The following is a 24,472-nucleotide window of genomic DNA, read 5'->3' on the forward strand; positions in this document are numbered from 1 at the left end:
TAACTGCGCCCAGCATCATGTAAGAGCAACGCAGCAGCTGGTTTCTGGATGAAGCTGCGCGTTTCTCCTCCGATCTCTTCTCAGTTGTCCGACTCTGGGGTGATGCTGCTGCGCGTGAGCCAGTGATCCTGCTGCGCTCGAGCTGCTGACATTCTCTCTCTCTCTCTCTCTCTCTCTCTCTCTCTCTCTGCCTGCGTGCATCTCTCCCTCTCTCTCTCGCTCTCTCCCCCTCTCTGTCCCTCCTTTCCTTTCCCTCCTCGCTCCTCTCTTCCACGCGCCCAAACCGCTCTGTCATGGCGTCTTCCAACCATGTTACCCCCACCAACTGTAGCTGGTGGCCCATCTCTGCGATGGATGAGGACGGAAAGACCACAGACGGGGAGGAATGCGACGAACCGACGGCAGAGCCTAAACCGTTCAACAAAGACAGGCTGGTTCTGTACCACTGGACGCAATCTTTCGCTTCCCAGAAGGTAAAAAATAAATAAATAAATAAGATGGAGAAGGTTCTATGTATGTTTGCATGGTGCTAGAGCGCGCAGCTCCCTGTTTTTGTATGTTATGGCGATCTTGCATCCACCTGAGATGCAAAGCTCCAGCTTAGCTCTGCAGCAGGGCGCTTCTCCTTCTCCTCTCCTCTCCTCTCCTCTCCTCGACATAAAGCAGAATTTCTCCTCCCTCCGTCATTAATCAGCGTGTAAATCAGACTTCATATCTTCTTTACTTCCACCTTTCCTCATGTTAAAGCTGTTTTCTGCACCAACACATGACAACCTGAATAATTGATGAAAATAATGTGCAAAACAAACCAAAGGCCATCTCCTCCCTCCTGTAGCTGAATCCCACCATATGCTGCTGTTTTCTTCAGCCCACCTCTGGGCTGCTGTGCACACAAATAAACCTTAGCAGTCCTGAGAATGTGGAAAACAAATGTTCTGTTTGAACCTTTCAGAAGCAATAAAAACCACAGGATTGATAAACACTGTGAAGCTACAAAACTGCTTTCAGTGTCATGTACTGCAACCTACATTAAAGGGGAAGTCCACCCATTTTAATCATAAGGCTGAGAATATTGTTAACCTTGTGTTCTTGTAGCCAAACAGCTCTATCATGAATGTAATGGTTCTCATCCTTGTTTGAGTTTTACGCCTATAGGGAATGTGCACATACGTCACCATGCACAGAACTGTGGGATTGATTCCCCATGATGGGGGAACCAGCGTTCTGTTTACACTTTAGCCGTGACCATCATTTCATTCAGAATTTCTGATGAGGTTTTTATCTTTTCTCTGAGTTGTGACCTCGACTGCAGCAGCAGCTTTAAAAAGGAAGTGAAGCAGCAGATTTTCATCCTCTGTTTCCGTCTTGGAGGCACTGCAGTGATAAACACGTCCCAGCAAACTGTGGACTTTTGCAGAAACTTTTCCAGGTGCTGTGGTTCTGGCTGATTGTGGTTTGGTTATGAAGGCCAGTTTGGGCTTTATGGGAGCAGAAGTATAGATGGATGCAACGTGTCAGCCATGAACGGGATGATGAGAACACAGGTGAGGTGGTACACCTGAGAGTAGAAAGGGTTACTGGCTGCAGGAATTTAAATGAAACTGTAGCCTTCAGATCTGGATGAAACTCCCATGTGCAGATGAGAACGTGAGTTTTCTCCACCAGATCGTGATTGTTTTTGTTCCTCTGATTAACACGAGTCGCAGCGCTCCGTCAGACAATCAGTCACAACATTCAGGGCTGTTTACTGGTTTAAAAAAATATCAGCCATCAGATCCAGTTTTATTTTATTGATCTGTTAATAAATAAATAAATACACATACTTCCACATATTTTTGCTTTCTTTCATATTTTTACTTGTTTTTCTTAAACAAGAAGAATTAAATAAATGATTAAATTCTATATATTTGCACATCTGTCTTTTCCTTTTATAAATCCCAGAATATAATAATTTATCAGAAAAGAATCCACACAGATGAACAGATAATATATTTGGTTTCAGAATCAGAATATCAGAACAATAAACGTTTAAGTTGCAGCCGCCAGTTTGTTGACTTGCAGGTCTTCATCCATCTGGTTGTAAAATGGCTGCATGAACATTTAATGATCAGTAGTTTGTAAATTCATGACAGTTGTAGGAACTTCCATCAAAAACCAGGTAAACACTGACGTCTGAGACGGGAACAGGTGGAAACCCTTCCAAACCTGAACTGCATTAATTGTTCAGCAGCTTGTCAGGATCCAGCTTATTAACTGTGTTTCTGCATCGTAACAACTCCTCCCGTCAGCTGGTCATGATGAGGATGTTTTAACCAAGTTTACTAGCGAGAAGCCTGAAAGGTACGACAGCTGCTGTAAACAGGCCGGACATGACTGCTGATTTTACTGGAAATATACTGTGGTGGTCTTCACCGTGTGTTTTGTGTTGAAGGGCTGCAAACGGCTCCTGGGGATGATGAAGCTGATGTTGATACGGTAACAGATTTAACCCTTTAACGCCTGAATTTATTTACAATCATATAAGAACAAAATTAATAAAGGAAAAAAAGAACGAGAAGCAAATTTATGACACTAGAACTTCATCCAGGTAGACACACCTGGAGGACCACAGCTGTCTGAGGACACTTCTGTTCTGACGGCATCAGATACAACACATTTATAAACCACCACAGAGGATACATGTTAAGAAACTGGATTCCTGTTAATATAGAACTTATTTGTTCAGAGGAACTTCTTCACATCATCATCACCATCATCGATTAATATAAATCCATAACAACATGTTGTTGTGGCAGGGCTCTGAGGGCATCGTGGTGCGACGCCTCAGCAGCTCTAATTTTATGACCTGAGATACTGAACAGCTCACAACCAGACAAGCAGCTTGGTTTGAAACCTGAACATGCTACAGATGTGTGCATTTAAGCACTTAATGTCTGAATTTATTCATTAATACAGGGGAAAAACTAACAAATAAGGAAGAAATAACAAAATGAAAAAGACTGGAATAAAATAAAATAAATATCAAATATATTAGTAACAGTATATGAATAAATAGATAATAAATGAATGATATAAAAATGAATAAATATATTAAAGATATCAAATAAAAAGAAATAAAATGTGTTGCATATTTGAAGTATCAAGGGTTTAAAGGAGATTTTGTATTTTTTAATGGGAATAATTCAATAATTTTCATGTGTATTTTCATTTTATTGATGCTTCTACAACCACAAAAAGTTATTTTATAAGTTGCAGAACACAGACGGGGACCCAGGATTTAGTCCTTTCAGTTCGTTCGTCAGTCATTGATCAATGATTGATATGTGGAGGTCAGATAAGGAAATATTCTTTCCATTTCTCTTTAATGTTGGTGATGATGATTTGTTAAAGTTGTAAAATAACTGGAACAGGTTGAGTAGTTAATATAATTTAAATGTTTAATGTCTGCAGATGATCTGGTTTTTATATCTGTCTGATGCCGACCTTCAACAGTTAGTTCGATGTTAACTGGAAATCAGTGAAAAGTAATTTTTGATTATAGGAAGCAGAGAAGATTGTAAACTTGTATTTTCTGACTTTCCTGTCTCTGGTCTTGTTGGGAAAGTGTCCTGAGGACATTTTATAGTGGACGACCTGTGTGAGGACACGGACATCTACAGGCTGCATTGCCTGATGTGTTCACCAGCTCATATGTGATGAGTTTTATATGCAGCAGGCTAGTGGCTTCTTCAAGCAGCATCGGACACTGAGGCCCGGTCAGGTTTTATTCTGACATGTGGAACGACTGGTGTTTTAGCTGTCATGCAACCACTGGTCCTGGATAAAATTGCTGGGCTTGTGTTGCTAAATCATTCCGTTTTGTTCACCACCTGCACATTTTACTTCATTTCTCATTAATCTAACTTCTTCCTACTGAATGTTTTCAGTCAAACATTTAAATGCTGTAAACCCTCAGATTTGTTTTTTTTTTTTTTTAAGAAGCTGCACAACATTTTGTTTCACACTTATCAGTTCAAAAAGGATCAGTGGACTTTTATATTTTCTAATGCCGTAGGCTCCAACCTGCAAACATTTACTGTGATTCACATGTGCTAAAGAAGCTGTTTTTGTGATTTCAGGTGCGTTTGGTGATTAATGAGAAAGGTCTGGTCTGTGAGGAAAGGGATGTGAGTCTGCCGCTGCAGGAGCACAAAGAGCCCTGGTTTATGAGGCTGAACCTGGGAGAGGAGGTCCCCGTCTTCCTCCACGGAGACACCATCATCAGTGACTACAACCAGATCATAGATTACCTGGAGAAGAACTTTGTGGGAGGTGAGACCACTGCATGACCACGTTGTCTCTCTGTTTTCATTTCTTGGCCTGAATGGATCAACCTGCTGTCGGTTCCTGCTGCAGAAAGAAGTTGTTGGATCTCCACTGGCTGCTTCTGAACTATCACCACTCAGCAGCCTGCACACAGCTTTAAAAAATGTTTATAAAGTGTTTTAAAACAAACAACATCGTAGTAGAGATCAGCACTTTTACATAATTACAGAAATGATCTCTGTTGTATCAACAAACCTGGAAATACACAACTATTTATGTATCCTGGCCACATGAAGATGTAGAGCAGAGGTGTTCAACCCCGGTCCTCAAGGTCCACAATCCTGCAGGTTTTGAATGTGTCCCTGCTCCAACATACTTGACTCAAAATTAAGGGTCATTGTGCAGAACTTCAGAGTGTGTTGGAGCAGCAGATGGTTGGTGCTTTAGTGGTGACTGAAGGTTGGAAAACTGGTGAGAGGCACTCAGCAAATTTAAGATTTAAACAGTGTTTCCAAAAGTTTCTGAATATCATAGAAGGAGCTTTCTAAAGGATCATTTTTTAAAATGTTTTATCTGAAAAAGGTCTCTCTTGAAAATGAGACATTGGGTCTCAATGGGGTCATCTATATAAATAAATAAGTAAAATAAAACTTCATTTTATAAACAGCTCAAACACATGGCTAAACAAGCTAAATCCTGTGGGACGGTGGGAACTGCCCAATGAGCTTCAGTTCAGACCTTCAGAAACCTACGGGTGATGTCTTGGAGGCTCCGTCCATCTTTTATATACAGTCTACGGACATGGCCCTACTCACGTGTGACTTACCAAGACCTGGCGAGATCTTAGCATATATACACACAACTGGTTTCCTGTGTTGCCTCCATCCAGAATCCAGAAGCTTCTCTTTCCTAGATGATGTCAAATTCAGATGTTTTTATTCACCAGTGTGGAACTATTTTAGTAGCGTGTTACCGCTCACATTAGCAGCTAACGCTAAGACCGGGGGTGCTTCCATGTTCAACAACAGGAAGTGATGTCACCACGCACATACATGCTTTGAAATAAATCGGATATGGTCATTTAAAGTCACATTTCCTTTGAAAGGTTTACACATCTCTTTTTAAAAACAGTAAACAGTCTGATGTTATTTATCTGATTTACATGACGGCGTGTCATAGCTGCTTTCTGTGTCCACGGTGGAGAGCACACATTGACACGTGCACACACAGTGAGACTATTTCCGTCAGCGGACAGAATGCATGCGTCAGAAGACACCTGCTGAAAATCAAAAAAAATATGAGAGTTTTAAAAATTCTCTCAGGGGGGTGAAGATGGAAACACTCTCACTCCAGTGAGGAGCATCTCTACAGCAACAACAGTTTCCTCCATCTATGGACGCTTGTTGCTCTTTAACACGTCGGTTTTACTCCTAAATGTTACATTAGGGAAGATTTCAGTGGGATTTATCACCACAGTGACAGAGGAATATCAGGGAGATTTGTGAGCTGGAAGTCAGAGTCTTTAGAGTCTTGGAGGTGATCGCCATGGTAACGGATGCTGGACTCATAACCTGCTCTTAAGAAGTTTCTGTTCAGAGTTTGAGATGAAATCAACTGTTGCTACAAATAACACAAAGTACAATGTTACTGCAATAAAGAGGCCAGTAGAAAAGTGTTAATCGCACAAATTAGTAAATGAACCTCGTTTCATTTGCTAATTTAATTGTCTAACTTCTAATTTTAATTTCATTTACTAATTTAATTTTCGTTTGCTATGTCCATCACAGCTGGATATAGTCATTTTAACCTTGTCTCAACCTGAATTTAAACCTATGACAACCATTCAGCTCTGACACTGATAGGTCCAGCTTGTGAGTAGCCTAATGTACATGCGCCTGTGAATGCAGCATTTCAATGACCACTTATCCAGCAGTAAGCCTGTTATCTGCCCTGGAAGCGAAGCTTTGACTGGAACTCTGTTGCTCTGGTTTGAGATTGGTGGACTCTGTGTTTGCTTTTAAAGCCAATCTTTATTAATTTCGCTTGTTTTTATGCATTGTTGGCTCTTGTACAGTACTTTGTCTTGAAAGATTCTATAAAAATAATGTGTTACTTTACTTACTGACCGAAAAGCCAGCCGTGTGCCTTTATTCTCCTCTTCAGTTTTAATATAACACTGCAGCTACTTGAACCCTCAATTTTATTGTGATGCCAGTTAGAAAAAAATGTTTGGAGTGTATTTATGTCTCAAAATAGCCTAAATAAACACAATCCAAGCTATTATTTATTTATTTACTTATTTTTGTACATTTTGGGGTTTTGTTGAAGGAAGGAAGTCTTTTAAAGGGTTTTATGTGGGTTTTAGGGTTTATATGAGTGTTATCTGGAAGCTACGTTGGACCACCATTCTATTCTATTCTATTCTATTCTATTCTATTCTATTCTATTCTATTCTATTCTATTCTACAGTCATTTAGCAGCCACTTTTCTCCAAAGCGACTTACATCTGACAGTAAGAACAACAACCCATTAAAATGAAGAGGCTAAGCTTAATTTTTCTAACTTTACACAAACTACATAAGAAACAAAGCTCCCAACCATTTACTGAACTGGAGTCAGGTTGCAGAATTTGATCATTATTCCTTTTTTTTTAGCTTTCTGGATCTTTCCTGTCATGCATTGCCATCATTTGTCATGTTGCTTTTTAATGCTTATGGAGCTCTTTTCCTTCTTTTTTCTAGAAACAGAGAATGTGGCTAAATTTATTTTGTAAATGGAAGAAAATGTGTGGAATATTCTGTGTAAATAAGACAGACACAAGACCAACATGTCATGCAGTCATGTTGATCTCATCATGGTTCAATGTTGCCTGAAGGCAGTTCAATTTTCTATCAGGGCAACAGTTTGATTTGAACAAGTTTTCATTACTTAATTAATAAATAAATTGCATTAAACTATCACAAATAAAGATTTACTCCCCTTATAGTGTAAATATATTGTTCCAGACAGAAATAGGCAGAAAATTATGTTTTTTTCTAAACGGATGCAGGAGATAGCCTGGTGAGTTGCTTGAAAGCCACACGGTGCATTACATGATTAAAGTCTCGCTACTAAACTTTGGCAGATTTTCTCAGTCAGTCAGTCTGATGTCGACTCTTGTCTTATCTCATGTTTGGTCCCTTTCTCTCCTTTTTTTCTCTCCTCATCTGATTATATCCTCTTGGGTTTCTTTCATACATCAGCCACAGTGGCGTTCAAAATGGCCGGTGTGTTGATATCCAGTTGCTGGTATTTGTCACGGCACCATAAAGCGTAACGCAGCTGTAAAGTGATGGAAAAAGAAGTTGTGATGTCTTTTCTTGGAGCAGTAGCAGAGTTCAAAACATAGATAACATGCCATGATGCTTTCAGGATCCTTGCTGTAGTAGACACACTCCTGAGAGCTGTTCTGAGAACAAACCGGGACCCAGTAGGATTCCTGTATTAATTAGCAATAGAAAGAATTAAACACGGTCGATTTGTGGAGTGTGTTGGAGAAAACCTTAAAAATGCACAATAAAGAACAGGTATTTCTTCCCACAGTATTAAAATAGGCAGGTACTAATTTCCCACTTTCCTAATTAATCAGGTCCTGTTTCAGACTAATTTCTTTATACTTTTCTCTTTAGGTTCTTCTCCTGCGTGTTCTTTGATGGAGCATAGATAACAAACTACTTCTCTTAGTTGACAATTTATTAATTTAAAAAGTATGACAATGTGCAAATTACAGAGCCCCAGGTCCATATCTATCCCTGGCAAACAGACATAAGAAATGTCCTGCTGGCCGCTACAGACAGGAACCTCTCTAACTGATTTCTGAACCGTTATATACGTTCTTGCTATACACAATTTTTGCTGACTAATGCTGGAGTTGCAGGAATTAGGTCAGATGCACTCACAGGTCGACTACATGCAGATGTCTACCCCCCTCCTTGTGACAACAATCCATCAGCGGCCTGTTGTATTCAGAAAAAAGAAAAGACCATACACACATACAAGAAGGTGCAAATTTCCTTGCACTCTGAACTCCGTTCAACGTAGAAATGTCACATGTTCTTTTACTGGCAACACAGCGTTAGTCAGCCTCATTAGTCTCATGTTCTTCTAACATATGAAGAGTCTCATTGTTGCTTAAGCACACCAGAACACTGTTAGTAAGTATATGAGCGTATAGATAAGAGAGCTTTAATATGAATATTAGGATAAGAATATAAATTAATATAAGTGACACATCTGAATAAGTCCTTGCTTAGTATCTCAGTTATTTATCTACAAGTGAATGGATCTAATCTGTTAACTCTACCATGTACAATGTACAAAAATTTTTGTTTTATTTTAAGGGGTTTTCCTAAAATACTATTTTTTATGATCTGCAGAGCTCCAGGGCATTGTGCAAGTTTCATTGATTAATTTTCTGAATTATTGTTAGTTATCTCTACTGATTTTAACCCTTTGGATTTTAACACTGACACAGATAGAGAACATCAGATTTCATCCAATGCAAGCACCTCATTGGTTGTTCTTGTTATTACCAATATTAGCAGTGAATTGTAAATAATAGGAAGATAAAATAATTTTTCCATTTACATAAATGAAACCACCCAGGTGTCAATGGGTTTGTTTCAAAATGATCTGATGATGTGGAAAAAACACACACAGCGACACACGAAAATAACGTTATTAGAGAATAAAACGTTTGTAGTTTACCATAATTAATTCAGTAAAACTAGGATTAAGATATTAAAAACATGTTTTCTGCATTTTCCTCCTTTTTTTGTTGTTGTTTCAGAGCCAGAAGTTCTACACATAGCACGACAGAGCGCCTCCAGTGACTTGACTCATAACTTCGTAGGAATATGTCAGAATATCCGTACACTGTTTTTCATAGGAAATCAAATGAGCCATTTGTTAGACCAGCCTGACTCTGGACATGATACCATCTGACATTTTAAAAAGAGTTTTTACCTCAGTGGAAAGGAATCTCCCACTTATAGTTACCAGCTCACTGGCATCTCACTGGCATCAAGCACTTTCCCCAAGTCACTAAGGATAGCTGCCATTAAGCCACTTCTAAAGAAAAGGACTCTAGACGCCTCTATAAAGAACAACTGTACACCTGCCTCTCAACTCTTTTACATTCCAACCTCATCACAGCACTCTGCTCTGGTCAATGTGTTAAATGACGTTATGTTGAATACTGAATATGGTCAAGTATCAGTCCTGGTTCTGCTGGATCTCAGTGCTGTGCTTGATACTGTAGATCAGTGATTCCCAACCCTGGTCCTCAAGGCCCACTATCCTGCAGATCTTATATCTCTCTCTGCTGCAACACACCTGATTCAAATTAATGGCTCGTTAGCAGACCTGTGCAGAGCTTGACAGAGATCCATTTAATTTGAATCAGGTGTGTTGTAGCAGGGAGACATCTAAGACTTGTAGGGTAGTGTGCCTTGAGGACCAGGGTTGGGAATAATTGCTGTAGATCACAAAATTCTGTTGCACAGGCTGGAAAACTGGGTTGGACTTTCTGGAGCGGTCCTTAACTGGTTCAGGTCCTATTTAGAAGGCCAGAGTTATTTAGTTCCCATCGGCAGCTATGAAGCCGAGCGAGTGGCCATGACTTGTGGAGTCCCCCAGGGTAATTTCTTGGACCTCTTCTGTTCAACTTGTATATGCTTCCTTTGGGTCAAATATTACATAACTTTAACATTAATTATCACAGTTATGCAGACGATACACAACTTTATGTATCTTTGTCACTAATATGGAGAAGCAGCATTTAGCTGCAAACAAGTGGAACAAACTGCCATTGAAGATTAAATTTTCACCAAATGTTGACACTTTTAAATCCTGGTTAAAAACATTTTTTTCCTCGTGCGCCTTTGCATGAACTCTGCTCGGTAACTTTTAACTTATCTTGCTTTTGATCATTTTAATTTAATTATGATTTTATTGTGATGTTTGCTATTTGTTGCTGCCTTTTACTACTTTTTAATGCTTTATTTGCACCATTTGGAATGCTTTTAATGTTTTATGTAAAGCACTTTGAATTGTCTTGTACAAGAAATGTGCTATTCATATAAACTTGCCTTGCTTTGCCTGCTCAGCCTCAGGATGCTGCAGGCCAGCAACAGGTCCAGGAATGTAGATCATTAATGTCAGTGTGGCAACCAGTCAGAAACAGAGTTTTAAGGCTGGAAAGTTATGTGGTGCTGCTTTAAGATTATGTCCATTTTCAACTAACGTACGGTTTCATGATTTCCAGAAACCAGTAGGAGAGCTGGGCCTTGGTGCTACTGGCTGTGTTTCTAAGCTACAAAAAATATCAGACCACATTTGCCAGGTTTGCAAAGCTGGAGTAAGAGATAGAGTTGGAAGGTATTCAAGGCCATCTTCTCTGGAGTGTGTCAGTGTGTACTGTACAACAGTGGTTCACAATCCAGGTCTTCAGGACCTACTGATCTGCATGTCTTAGATGTGTTCCTACTCTAACACACCTGATTCAGATTAATTAACTTCCTTATCAAGTTATTTCCAAGCCTGTTAACAAGCCATCCATTTCATTCAAGTGTGTTAAAGTAGGGTCACTTGTAAAACATGCAGGGCAGGGGGTCCTGAGGAACAAGGCCTGAGAAACACTGCTTTACATTGACGTGTTGTTACAACAATCTATAAGTCAAACATGGATATAAACTCATCAGATTCTTAGCTTGAAACTGTCACTAAAACATTAAGTCCAGTTACTGCTATGTTTCATGTGGCGCCGTCAGTTATCTCAGTGAAATATTTCAGACCTGTTAATGATTGTGTGTCTCAGAGCAGAAGATAAGATGCACACTGAATCCTGTATGTGTTTGTATCTGTGGTTCTTTATCTTATGAGATCTAGTTGAGACATTATGTAACATGCGTGTAGCCCCGGATCAGGTCAGGCCTGAGGCAGGATGGTCTTACTGTAGTTTAGTCACATGTCCAAAGGCAGGGATGCTTGAAAGCTCTGATTTCAGCAGCAGGTCTGGTTGACTGCTTCCTCTGTAATCAGAGGACATAAAGCCATTCCAGCCATTTCTTATGGGGCAAGTTGGTCAAAGGTGACAAATTCTGTCCTTTCCCAAAGCCTGACATAATATCCTCAATCTTAATGAAATGTTGGGAATCTTTGGTCAATATTTAGAAGAAGATGTAGGTTTTCAGACCATTTACTTTGCATTGGCTGCACATGTTTTTCTTTTAGGTGCACTTTTAACCTGTGAGGATAATTTAGTAGTAAAAACGGCCTGATGCTGCAGAGAGGGAGACACTGATAGTTAGACATCAAAACAAACGGGAGTTTCTGTCAGATTCTGTGTTTTTCTGTGTTTCAGCTCAGAAGTGAGTTATTCTGTGTTTCATATCAGTTAGACATCAGTGCGTTGATGTAAACTCTGATTCATCTGACAGAAAATTCCCAGTCTACACTGGAATATAAAATGCTAATCTTGTTATTATAAGTTATCAAAAATGGGTAATGGAATCTATTCAAACATTTACAAAGGTTGTTAATTTTCTGTTATCTAGTCTTGATGTTGGAGGACATTGTGTATGTGATCTGTTTGTGTTAATGACAACATAAGTTAAACCACAGGGATGATAACATACGGATGACATGGTGAGATCTAGAATCTTTAACTGGAATTTTCTACATGGTATAGAAATATTTCAGATCTGTTGTGTTATTGCACCGAGCAGAATTTCCACGTCTGCACGTGCCTGATCCTGTCAGCGAGGATTTCCTTCTCTGAGACTTTTTTGTGCACTCAGCATGTTCTGAAAGATACAAGTTGTGACAGGAGATGCTTAAAATCTTGACATACAATAACTGTTTCTTCTTCTAAGTGTGAAGCATAGCGGTTTTACTGAGTGCCGAAACAAACAGAAGTTTTTGTTCTTTGTTTCAAACACGAGGTGGTGTCTGCGCCACAGTATTAGTCAAACAACCTTTAAACCTAGAAAACTCTGAACGATCATGTTTATCTGAAGGTCAGAGTCAATGAATGAAATGAATGAAATGAAATGAAAAATACTTTATTAATCCCAAAGGGAAATTCAATAAACTCTGTCAGAGTCAACAGAGTTTCAATAACTGACCAACAGGAATATTCTTATTTACATATTTAGAATGATTACTTGTTGTACATAGAAGTGAATTAGGCTCAGATAGCACCTGATAGCTCCGTCTATCCGGTTTAATCCATATAATTAATTAATTAATTAATCAATTAATAATGATTCTCATTTTTATACAACTAATCCAGCAACAACTCTTCTAGTAAGATTGTGGGTAAGTGTAACACACACACACACACACAGATAGACATGAAAAAACAGGGAGGGTGGGGAGGAAATATGTTTGGTAAATGTCCAGCCCACCAGCGTGACCTGGAAACAAAATATATATATATATATATGTGTGTGTGTGTGTATTTGCCAGTGATTCTGGGCATTATCTGAGTTAGATCTCTACAAAATTCCTGGATTCAGATGGTGATCCGGATCACCCCCACAATGTAATCACTTGTTTCTTTATCTCATTTCTGACATTTTCTGAAAATTTAATCTAAAACCTTCTATAAATTTTTGAGTTATGTTGCTAACAGACAGACTGACAAACTAACGCCGCCTAAAACATAATAAAAAAAATATTCATTTTGAGCTGCAACTAGAAGATGGCCTGTTGTGATGTTTTATAATGTTTTGGACATTTCTGGACTCAGGACAAAAAATTGGCCATGACGTTTTGGTGCAGACCGACCCATTTACGTTCATGTTCGCCTCTGGTCTTTGAGTTCCCTTAGATGTGAATATAAACCATGCAACTCCTTAAAGCCGCTTAAACTATGCAGTTAGCAGGAATCAGTGCGAGTAGACATGTTAAATACTTCAGTAAAGTGTCAATTGTTAATGAAATAAAAATCTATACTCCAGCACAGTGATGGATGTTAGAGCAGCATTCATCCCACTTGATGGAGAAAGAAAACCGAACAGACATGAGAAATGATGGATCATTTCCAGTTAAAGTGTAGAAACAGTGTCTCTGTGTCTGCTGCTGCTCCTCTTTTCTATGTTTTCTCAACCAGGTTTAACTAAAGATTTAGTGGAGATTTTCTTTTTTATCATAATGATGCAGTCTGGTCCAGAATTTTTGGTTTTTCTGGTAACGAGTCAAACAGTTGCGTCAGTATTAACATATAGACTTAAGTGTAGGCTTGAATAAATAATCTTAAAAAAGTGTTTATTTATTATCCATAAAAATCTACACGGAAGCTGCCTGTAACACACTTTGACCCAAGTATCCGACTATCAGCCCACAACCAATAACAGACAGGCTGATAAAGAAAATCTGAAATTTGCTGACTCACTGTTAATATTGATGAATGATGGTGAGAAAATATTTTAATTTTAAATTAGATGATTTAGTTCAGAAAGACATTAAAGAGCTCAATTTTAGATGTGTTTCAACCAGTGAACACAATCAGCTAGCCCAGTAATCAAACAGCTGTTTTATTGGCGTGTTTTCATCACTTCATCACAACTTTGTAAACAGTTGTTCACCATTAATTTGCTCGTATGGATCAGACTTTGCTGGGTCTCTGTCCTTAGAACAGAACATCAGCAATCATTATCATCATCCACAGCAGCCGATGAAGGTCCCGCTGTGTTCACTCAAAACGATTGACTGTGTGTCAGTCATTTTAGAAGCTTCCCCGGCGTCTTTCTTTTATCGCACACTTTCTCCGTGCCTCCTCTCTGTTTCCCCTCCTCATCCCTGGCATGTCGCTGCATCCACTTGCACACAGCCAAACGGGTTTAAAGTCATTTTTTTGCTGTGTTGACACAGTGTCAAAATGAATAGAATAGAATAGAATAGAAATACTTTATTAATCCCTTCAGAGAGCCCTCAGGGAAATTTGGGTACCAGTAGCAATACAACACCAACAGTAAAGCAGGACAAGCACGAGACACAATATATACAGGTACAAAGCAAAATAGAGGCAAATAGAATGCAATAAATATAACAATAATAACAATAAAATAAGTTAATAAAACAATATAAACAAGCATTGCACACAGTAGAGGTGGTACAGATTCCCAGTTCACTATTGCACGTATAAGTTATTGCAACTGTTTGTATGGGTAAAAATTAATAAAGAACTTGTTGTGCATGTGTTGTATCAGGCGGACTGCACACCTCCCTCTCCCCCTGACCTCCTCTAGCGGTTCTACAGGGTATTGGAATGTTGCCTGTTCTAGTGTTTAAAAAAATTCCTGGATCCAGGCGGTGATCCGGATCACCCCCAAAGTCTAATCACTTGTGTCTTTTTACATTTAGGAAATTTCCTGAAAATTACATCAAAACCCATAAATTACGTTTTGAGTTATGTTGCTAACAGACAGACAAATGTACACCACCAAAAACATAACCACCCTCTTGGCAGAGGTAATAAAAATGTGGAGTTTTTATATTTGTAGGTTATTATTCTGTTATTTTCCTGGTCTGCCCACCTGGAGGTGAGATTGAGCTGAATGTGAAACCTGAACTAAAATGAGTTATCCTCCTATGATTTAGACCTTTCCCTGCTGCAACACCTGACCTAAACTAAACTGAGGGATGTGATGGTTTTAAGAGCTCTGTCCATCCATCATGTTGTGAAAGCAGAGCTCCAGCTGGATTTGCTTTTATCCAGAAATCAGTCTGGGGTTGAGTACCAGGCGTGCTGTTTGTCTGTATTTAAACCCGTAATGAAAGCTGGCAGTGTGGGCTATGGATAGTGTGGAAGGTGCAGATGGAGCACAGCAGCAAACTGGACAATGTTTCTGAGATGCAAAAAAGTTAACTAGAAGCACTGAAAAACTGAGCCTTTCTTGCCTTATATGTGCTTCATTGTTTCAAACATATTCATGAAGTTGCTTGCTGATGAAGTTCATCACAGAGCTGCAGCAGACCACCTAACGGACCACTGCATGGTACGCCCGGGTTGGCGTGCCCGTCCTGGGACTGATTACTCAGCTTCCTGGAACTCAGTCAGGTACAGCTCCCCCTCCGCCTGCTTCTCTGTCGGCCCCAAGCCTTCTCTGTCTGTGGCTGGCTGCGACCCTGCTGAGCAACAGAAGTTAAATGACAATGTGAAAATACCTCTAGTCCATTTTTGGGTGAACTAAATATGGCAGAGGAGTCTAACATGTCACTATTTATAACAAGGGTGTTTATCCTTTGCTGTATAGGCTGCTTTAAAAAAAATTACTTACTTCTCTAAGAAACTATACCTCCACGCAGAACAATACTCAAACACTGATGGTTGGTTTATTCACCAGCAGAGATCTAACACATCTAAAATACACGTATTTATTCAAATATCCAGATATAATTCTGGACTGAACGACAGGCAAACAGAACATGAGCTTTCCAGTATGAGTTATCAGATTTGTGTTGTTTCTCTTTCCTTTTTATTCATATGTCAGGTTTTTAAACAGAAATCAATGAATGTTTTATGGTTGCCATTGGTAAGTTGAAGCAGAGAGAACTGGGGATATTTCTGATGACAGCAACATATTTCTGAAAATGTCCACAATCCACCAGTTTTTCTTGTGTGTTTTATCTATATTGTTGAATCAGTATTGCTGTAAAACTGTTTTAATGTGTGTGTGTTGTTATCATGAAGACACGGTGGCTCAGCTAATTCCTGATGCAGACTCGCCTCTCCACGATCGTGTGCAGCAGTATCGTCAGCTCCTGGATGGTCTGCCCATGGATGCTTACACGCATGGCTGCATCCTCCATCCAGAGCTCACCACCGACTCCATGATCCCAAAATACGCCACCGCAGAGATACGTAGTAAGTCACTCCGGCTCATTCTCTGGGAATGTCCGTGGACGCTGTGAAGTCACTGAAAAATTACTCCTTTCCTCCAGTTTGAATGTTACTTCCTGTAGATTTCAGTAGAGATGTTCAGCTGAAGAAATGTCCTTTGAAGAAATTATTATTATTATTGTTATTATTATTATTATTATTAATAATAATAATATTAATATTATTAAGCAGAATATCTGATCTGTAAACTCTCAAACAAACAAGAAGCTGAGGAAAGGAAGAAAAATTTAAGACTGACACAAGGGCATAGGTTTGATTTCCACATTGGTTGGAACCTAAACGTGGCTCCCAGAGTTCCTGGGAATATGAGTTGTTTTTTTGCACTTATGATAGATTTTTTTTTTTTACAATATCATGTAATTTAGATCCAACAGAAAATCCAACAACAATATTTTGTGAATGTCAGGTAAACACTTCAGTGTTATATTATGAACTGGATTAAACTTTAATTTATTTTGCAGACCAAGTCGCAACTCTGAGAGAGTCATCTCCAACTGTCTCTCCACCTTCTTCTCCACCTACCTAAGGCCTGGTACACACATAAAGATTATCAGGCTGTTTCTGTCCCGATTTTTCCCCTTCTTGACCAAGGACGGCAAACACCCGATTATCTTGAGTTATATAAGATTTACCTATAAAATGATCCTGTGAGGTGTGTTAAGAGCGAATTCGTCCCGACAGTCGGCTGTGAAACAAGTCGTGGCCAACAATTGGAAGTATTAAACGTTCAGTATTTACGATAAAAAATCTTGATGGGTGGAAAGCCGACGACACTGAGTTGTGACTCTGTGGATGGTGACGTGGGACGGAATGTAGCCAATCAGAGAGCGAGCTGACTGGGGAGCAAGGAAGGATATAAAGTCCGTGTTCACGCCGTCTTTAGTCTGTTATGTTTTTTTTGTTCTGGATTTTTCTGTTAACAATAGTCCCAAGACACCACCATCATTCCCTCGTCCTGTCGATCCTCTTCCATGCTGTGTTTTCCGGTTATGTTTCTTCTTCTTTGTGCTTTTGCCGGTTGTTGCTATGGTTCTTCTACGTCTGGCTCGGAGGACTAGATTGTAGATGAGTTGCGTGTTATGTGTGTGTTGTTCTGTGATGAGATTATCTCAGCACACCACACACAGTACGATCAACACTTTTACATGCCTGATTTTTTTCTCCTCACGTGTGAGACTCATCAGATTAAAAAAAGCTTTGTGTGTACCAGGGCTTACCTTACTTTATTCTTTATTTCAGACGCATCAGTCCTTATCAATAATTATAATAATATTAATAATAATAAAAACAAACAACAAAACCCACAACAATATAAAAACCATTACTGAACAATCTGGGAGGTATATCCTGTTAAAATGTTGGTATTTCTTTCTGAAACAGTCTGAATTTCAGAACAACCAGAACCAGAAAAAACAATCTTTCTGTACATGAGGGAACTTCAGATTTGGAGCCAACTGTTTTGGACCATCAGACATTTTGAATGGGAAACTATTCATCTTCCTTACTGCTTTTTCTACACCATTCGCACACACAGCTCTTGTTTATGTGGACGGTGTGATTTGCATACTGTGTAATTTGATATGACTCAATACTAAAAACCCTAATGCAGCAGTTTGTAGTACTACCGGGTTTAAAACAGCTGGCATTGGACTTCTGAGTCTGAACCGGGATGGTCTGTACATCAGGTAAATGAGCTTGGTGTGTAAGTCAAAGCAACAAGCTGGATGAAAAGGAATTCTGCAGCAGAAATCATTATCCAGCAGAACGCTCAGGAGTTTTTGTAAATATAAAATAAACTTGATAAGCACCGAACAGAAAGCCTCTGCTTTAGAGACAGAAAGAGTCAATCCATCCAGAAATATTATATTTCTTCTTTCTTGATGTTTATTTTTATTTGTCGGGGACAATGCACACATCCATCTATCTCAGAGAAGAAAAGACACCTTGTACCAGGTCCCAGGGCAGGTAAACTAATAAATACTGTTAAATTTAAATAGGACAAATACAATTAAACCAGTATTATCCCACTTCAATAAAACTCATAACTATAAAAACTCAATTCATAAACCTACTCCCCTATTTAATTTGCTGTTTCATAGACTTATTAGCAGCTTTTAAAATCTTATGATTAATAAAAAATAAAATAAAATGTTGTGATTTCCCTCTGTCCATCGTAAAGATGTATTTCAACCAGAAGATTATAATCTATAAAACATGTTCTATATGTTCTTTTTATTATCATCAACCAAAGTTACTTTGTGCTTTTTTATTACGTCCTGACTTTCCAAATCTCTCAAAAGGAAAATGGTTTCTTTAGATAGGCAGGCTTGAAATTTTTGGCAAATATTACATAAGTACTCACTGTTTGGGACTATTTTCAGCAGTGGATTAATACATATTTCATGCTTAATGGAAGTTTTACACCAGCAGTTTCTTTTTCTTTTTTTTCTTTTTTTAAATAAACCCACAGTCACTGGACAACAGTATTACTCATAAGCAGCATCCAGTTTTACATCCACAGATGAGTAGATTTAACAGACTAAACAGTGTGTAAACCACAGCATTTCATATTTGTTATTACTGACCTGTCAGAAAACACACTGTAGAGTCTGAAATACTGTTGAAAGTCTATTTTCTTCATGAGCAGCAGGTTAACAGATTAATTGCACACACACATGCATCTTGTGTGTGTCCTCAGGACACCTGGCGAATGCTGCGACGGAGCTCATGAAGTTGGACCACGAGGAGCCTCAGCTGCAAGAACCGTACCTGTCCAAACAGAAGAAGCTAATGGTGAGTCTACTTTTACTTTCTTTTAGTTTACCCATCAATACTGAAGAAATAGAAAGATTTTACAATGAATTTACAGAATGAATGAGGCATGTTACTTTAATGGAATAATTAATGGCTCCTTAGCATGAAGAATAAATTCAATTAAATTCAATATAATTAATTTATATACCACAGTTGATAATGGAAGTCATTTTATGACATGGAAAAAAACTAATTTAAACAAATACAATTAATTTTAATCCAATTAAGTCTAATTCATAGCTGTAGTTTTATGTTAGGGATGGGCGTATCAATACTCTGGAGTTGATGCTTCGATATTTTCCTGTCAAAAATCATCTTGATACTTTTAAAATATCAGATAGCACTGTGCTGACAGGAAACAGCATATTTGTTTTCACTTATGAGAGTTTTAGGTAATAAAATAACGTGTAAAACCAGCCATGGTGTTTTCAGTGTCACATGATCACAGTCAGACGTCATGATGCTGCTAGTGTTAGTGATAATGTCGTGTTTTAATATTTTACTGGTTTAATTAGGTTCTTGCACATTATATTTTGTTATATCTGTTGCATTACTATGTTCATGAGTTTTTATTAATATTTCATATTGCCCTTGCAATAAAGATGTTAATTTACACTGTACAATATTCTTTAAGGGGAAAGGAGTATTGGTAGCAATATAAAAAAGTAAAGGTATTGTATTAACAGGAAAAATGTTGTCACCCATCACTATTTTATACATTTTATATGGCCTTTCCCCCCTTCAAACCCTCATGATTTGAAGAAAACAAAGCTCAAAATATTCTAACAAATGTGGGATGTCCTGATTGAAAAAGAGCATTAAACAGCACAGATTCAAAATCAGAGATATCTTGTAGATTTCAAGTTCAGGTTCTTGGGCAATATATCCAGGAAAAATCAGAAAAAAAATCAGGAAAAAGTTTGTCACACAGGAAACAAATGAAATCCTTCAGGTAGCTTAACTTAAATTCTAATAAGCATTTCAAAAAGATAATTACTGAAAAATAATCTGTTGAAATATGACTCATTCTGAAACAAAAACAGTTAAGTCAGACTTAAATTTGTGTAAGAGAACAGAAATAAATTATCAGATTTCATTTACTTTAGCCATATTAGTATCAAACTCTTTTTTTAAAGTCAGACTTTAATGGGGTTTAACACCTTTTGGCTCAGAGACTCCTTAAAATAATTCTGGGCCAGATTACAGCACGACATCTGAGGGGAATTCTAAGATAATTAAGTCTGGAAGTTTTCTCTCATAATATTGTCCAATGACAGAAAATGAGAAAATTCAACACAATACAAAACTTATACCGAGAAATTTATTACCAGTTTATTACCAAACTTATTACCAATTCTTAGACCAAGTTTGGAACAAAACTATAACCCACTATCTAGCCTAGCTTGGAAAAACTTACCCCTGATTTCTACCGGGTGCGTTACGGCTGCACCACAGTTTTGTTCCGACCTCCGTGGCGTGGCCATTTTAACCGGAAGCGTGTCAGGAGTGGAGCGCCCGTGAATGCAGTCCACCTAGCAAGATCCGTTAGATCACAAAAAAACAGGACTAGTGGAGAATCCATTTCCAGGATAAACGTCTCGTCGTCTATCATGACAAAAAAAAGAGAAGAAACACTGAGACCCCCTGATTGGTTGAACAGCAGCACAAATCTGCGTGGGGGCTTTTATTTTGAAATATACCGTAAGATTTTACACTGCTCCTGTGTCTGATTTCCTGTCTGCTTCTATCTGAACTACGGAAATGTACGCACTTAGGGTGCGTGGAGTTTCACAAATAGACTCAGCGCTAGTGATGTGCCATATGCGAAAGAGCCGGCTCTGAGAGCTGATGCTTTGTAGTGAATCAGAAGAGCCAGCTCCGGATCAGCCATCCAAGATGAGGCATCTTATTTTTCTGAATGCCAACCTGCGCTGAGGACATTAATGCTACTTTCTTGAGTTTGGCTCTCGTTCTGTTTTGCTGTTTTTTGTTCATTTGTGCAATATAAGAGTTTTGTTGAAATATTAAACAAAAGTAAGGGGTTTTGTATCCGAATAAATGCACAAAAGGAGACAATTATAAGGCTTCCCATAAAAATGCTGAACACAAAAGGGTTTTCAACACACATTTTTGAGAAGTTTAGGTAAATTATGGAGCTACAAAAGATGCTAAAGTAAGAGCTGTTTGGGAGCCAAAGAGCCGGCTCTTTGAAAAGAGCTGAACATCCCATCACTACTCAGGGCATGAATTTAGTGGAGCGCCGCCACAATGCGCTTCTGGGATGCTTCTGATACGCGCTGCAGCGCACCCGGTGGATACCAAACCATTGACTAAAATGGCCGCGAACAGCAGTGGAGGCTGTGGCACAGCTGTAATGTGCCTCACTCGCACCCAGTGTAAAGGAGGGCTTAGCCTTCAGCAGATGCTCCTGTTATACCCAATCTGACACCCTCACCTGTCACAAAATAATCTTCTGCACTGTTACTGTATACTCAATAAATATTTGTTTTTGTGTTTGTCTCAATTCAGGACTTCAGGAGCTATGTATATATAATCCTCTCCAGCTAATTTCTAAAATGGTTTTCAGGCAAAAATTTTGGACCATGATAATGTGAACTACCTGAAGAAAATTCTGGGGGAACTAGCCATGGTTTTAGATCAAGTGGAGGCCGAACTTGAAAAAAGAAAACTAGAGTATCAAGGTAGAGTATGCTTGAAGGTAATTATCAAAACACATTCCAACCATTCTAACTGTGCCCTGGGTTGTTTATATTTATTTGTTTGTCTTGCAGGTCAAAAGTGTGAGTTGTGGCTTTGTGGACCTGAATTTACACTAGCTGATATCTGCCTTGGAGCATTGTTGCACAGGCTCAAGTTCTTGGGACTTTCTAAGAAATACTGGGAGGACGGTAGCAGACCCAACCTGCAGTCCTTTTTTGTGCGTGTGCAAAAACGCTACGCTTTTCGAAAGGTCTTGGGCGACATTCACACAACCCTCCTGTCAGCGGTCCTACCGAACGCTTTCCGGATGGTAAAAAAGAAGCCACCATCTTTCTTTGGGGCCTCTTTTCTCATGGGCTCGCTGGGCGGGATGGGCTACTTTGCCTACTGGTTTTTAAAAAAGAAATACATGTAGTTAATGCCCTGTTGTTGTGTTAAATGTCTGTGTATTTGTGTGATGTTTAAACTTTTCTGTAATGTTTTATGACTGCAGGAAAATATAATGAATCTATATAGAGAACACTATTACTTACCTGGTGAACAAAGACATGTTAAAACATTCCATATTAAGAAAATCCTTACAGCACATTTTCTGGTAGTAAAGGCCTTTATGATTTCAGATTTTTTGGAAACTTGCAGCTTATTGAACTTGTTGTGAAGGCATGCAGGTCCACTTACACTTCGATCTTAAAAGTAGAAGCCCCGGTAAACAAAGCAACACAAACCAGCATGCAAATATAATAATAATTATTCATATGTGCTTTTCATTTTTCTCCATCCACCTGAGGTTTAACCAAACAACATACATTACACGAAAACTTAATAAGTGCTGTGCTGCCAAAAACTGCCAGTAAAATTATGATAGGGTGGAGGCAAAGTTTAATTGTTTTTAATACTTTGGAAATGTTTTTATTAGCCATCTTGCATCAGTCCCAGTCATTTGTAATTAAGTATAAGAGTACAAAAGGGAGTTGGCTAGCATAACTTAGCATAGTTTAGCATAAAGACTGGAAAACAAAGGGAAGCCAACTCTTTGCTAACATACAAAGTTCTTTAATTCATTAGTAAACTTCAGCATCCCTTCACTTATGAACAAAGATGTATTGATCAACCAAAGTGATGAAAAGGAGTGTGGGTGGGCAGATGTTTTTTTATTTTTAGAGTTTGATAAGCTGCTTCCTGACTGCAGTTTGTGCGCTTGTCGCAGTCACTAAACATTTGTTCCAAAACATATCGATATGCGTTCTCCTAGAAAACCAGACAACTTTTCTACGAGAAGTGGCCAATTCAACTTATTTCTTCTTCCTGTCATTTTCCATTCAGATGGCTTGAAATAACATTCTTCCCTTGATAAATTTGTTTAACATGTATAACCTACTTTGCATGACTGTAGAATCATAACATTTTTAATTTTGGTTTACTTTCCTCTAACTGACAGAGAATTTGGTACTTCCAGCTATCTGCACATTAATAATAGGTCAAAAACTTTAAATATGCAGACACGTTTTTGTTTTTTTCTTTTGGAAGCCATAGCTATAGTTCACATGATGCATGATACCTGCATAATAGGGGTTTTGAATGACCACAGTCAAATTCAGTCTCTGCTAACTTTTTTAAAGGCCAGCAGACACAAAATGTGTGAAAGAGAAATATTAGTCACTCATATTGTAAAAAAGTTATTGTTTTCTATCATTCACATACATCCAGTCTCTGTGTGAAACCAGTGAAAACTCATGTCAATATTTCGTCAGTTTCTTACAGAAATAAATGCTTTTTTTAAAAAATGTGCTTGGTCACACTACAACCAGGACTCATTTTCCACAACTGCTGATCACCGGTTAGTCTTTATGCTAAGTCAGCAGTTAAGCTTACAGACTGCTAAGCTAACAGTCCATTGAACTAAAAGGCTGTTAACCTAACAGGCAGCCAAGTTAACAGGCTGCTAAGCTAAGATGTTGCTAGTCAAACAGGCTGCAAGCCAAACAGGCTATTAAGCTAACAGGCTGCTAAGCTAACTGGCTGTTAAGCTAACAGGCTCCTAAGCTAATTGGCTGCAGCCTTGTAATGTGTCAAACAACCATCTATTATAGTCAACAGAAATAGGGATTTTCTTTTCTAAAACTATCAAACCATATGCACGAGACCACAATAAGACACACACGTGCACTCAGCAATGATTTATCGCACCACACACACACACACATAAAGTGGTCCACTGTCACTGAGAAATGTGGTGTTTTAAAAATTTACACTTAGCTGTACAGTTTGTGAAATGATAAATTCTGCATCTATGTTATAACTGTTGCATTAATGTCAGGATGTATGTTGTCGTACAGTGATGGGAGCACTGAAAGAGCAGAATTTATGATTTTGTAAAACCACAGATTTCTCCATGTTGTGTTGCTAACTGTAATGTTGGAAGCAACCGCATTGTTCTGTGTGCTGCTGGTCGTCTCAGCACAAATCACCTGATTTTACTGCTTTTTGTCACCTACTGCTAACAGATGCAACAGCATTTTTTTACAGATGGATATTTTTATTCATTAATTCTCTTATTTCGCCAAAACTTATTTTTTATTTATTTTAAAGAACAAACTCAGAGGTATATAAAGACATTATTTTCTCACTGAATGACTTTCCAGTGTTTGATGCAGTCTGTCTGCTATTTGATGGGAGCATGTTCTC

At 38.5% G+C, this 24,472-nt stretch overlaps 1 protein-coding gene across 1 annotated transcript; it reads left to right on the forward strand.

Annotated features, from left to right (window-relative positions):
- The first annotated feature begins 11 nt into the window (after positions 1 to 11).
- Positions 12 to 23,564, forward strand: gdap1l1 (ganglioside induced differentiation associated protein 1-like 1). Its single transcript, XM_042003811.1, has 6 exons — positions 12 to 473; positions 4,119 to 4,311; positions 16,043 to 16,216; positions 18,951 to 19,045; positions 21,654 to 21,768; positions 21,859 to 23,564. The coding sequence occupies exons 1-6, from the start codon at positions 294 to 296 to the stop codon at positions 22,200 to 22,202; spliced, it is 1,101 nt and encodes a 366-aa protein (XP_041859745.1). The 5' UTR covers positions 12 to 293; the 3' UTR covers positions 22,203 to 23,564.
- Positions 23,565 to 24,472: the final 908 nt, after the last annotated feature.

Source organism: Melanotaenia boesemani, chromosome 13 (assembly GCF_017639745.1).
Source record: "Melanotaenia boesemani isolate fMelBoe1 chromosome 13, fMelBoe1.pri, whole genome shotgun sequence".
NCBI classification, from domain to species: domain Eukaryota; kingdom Metazoa; phylum Chordata; class Actinopteri; order Atheriniformes; family Melanotaeniidae; genus Melanotaenia; species Melanotaenia boesemani.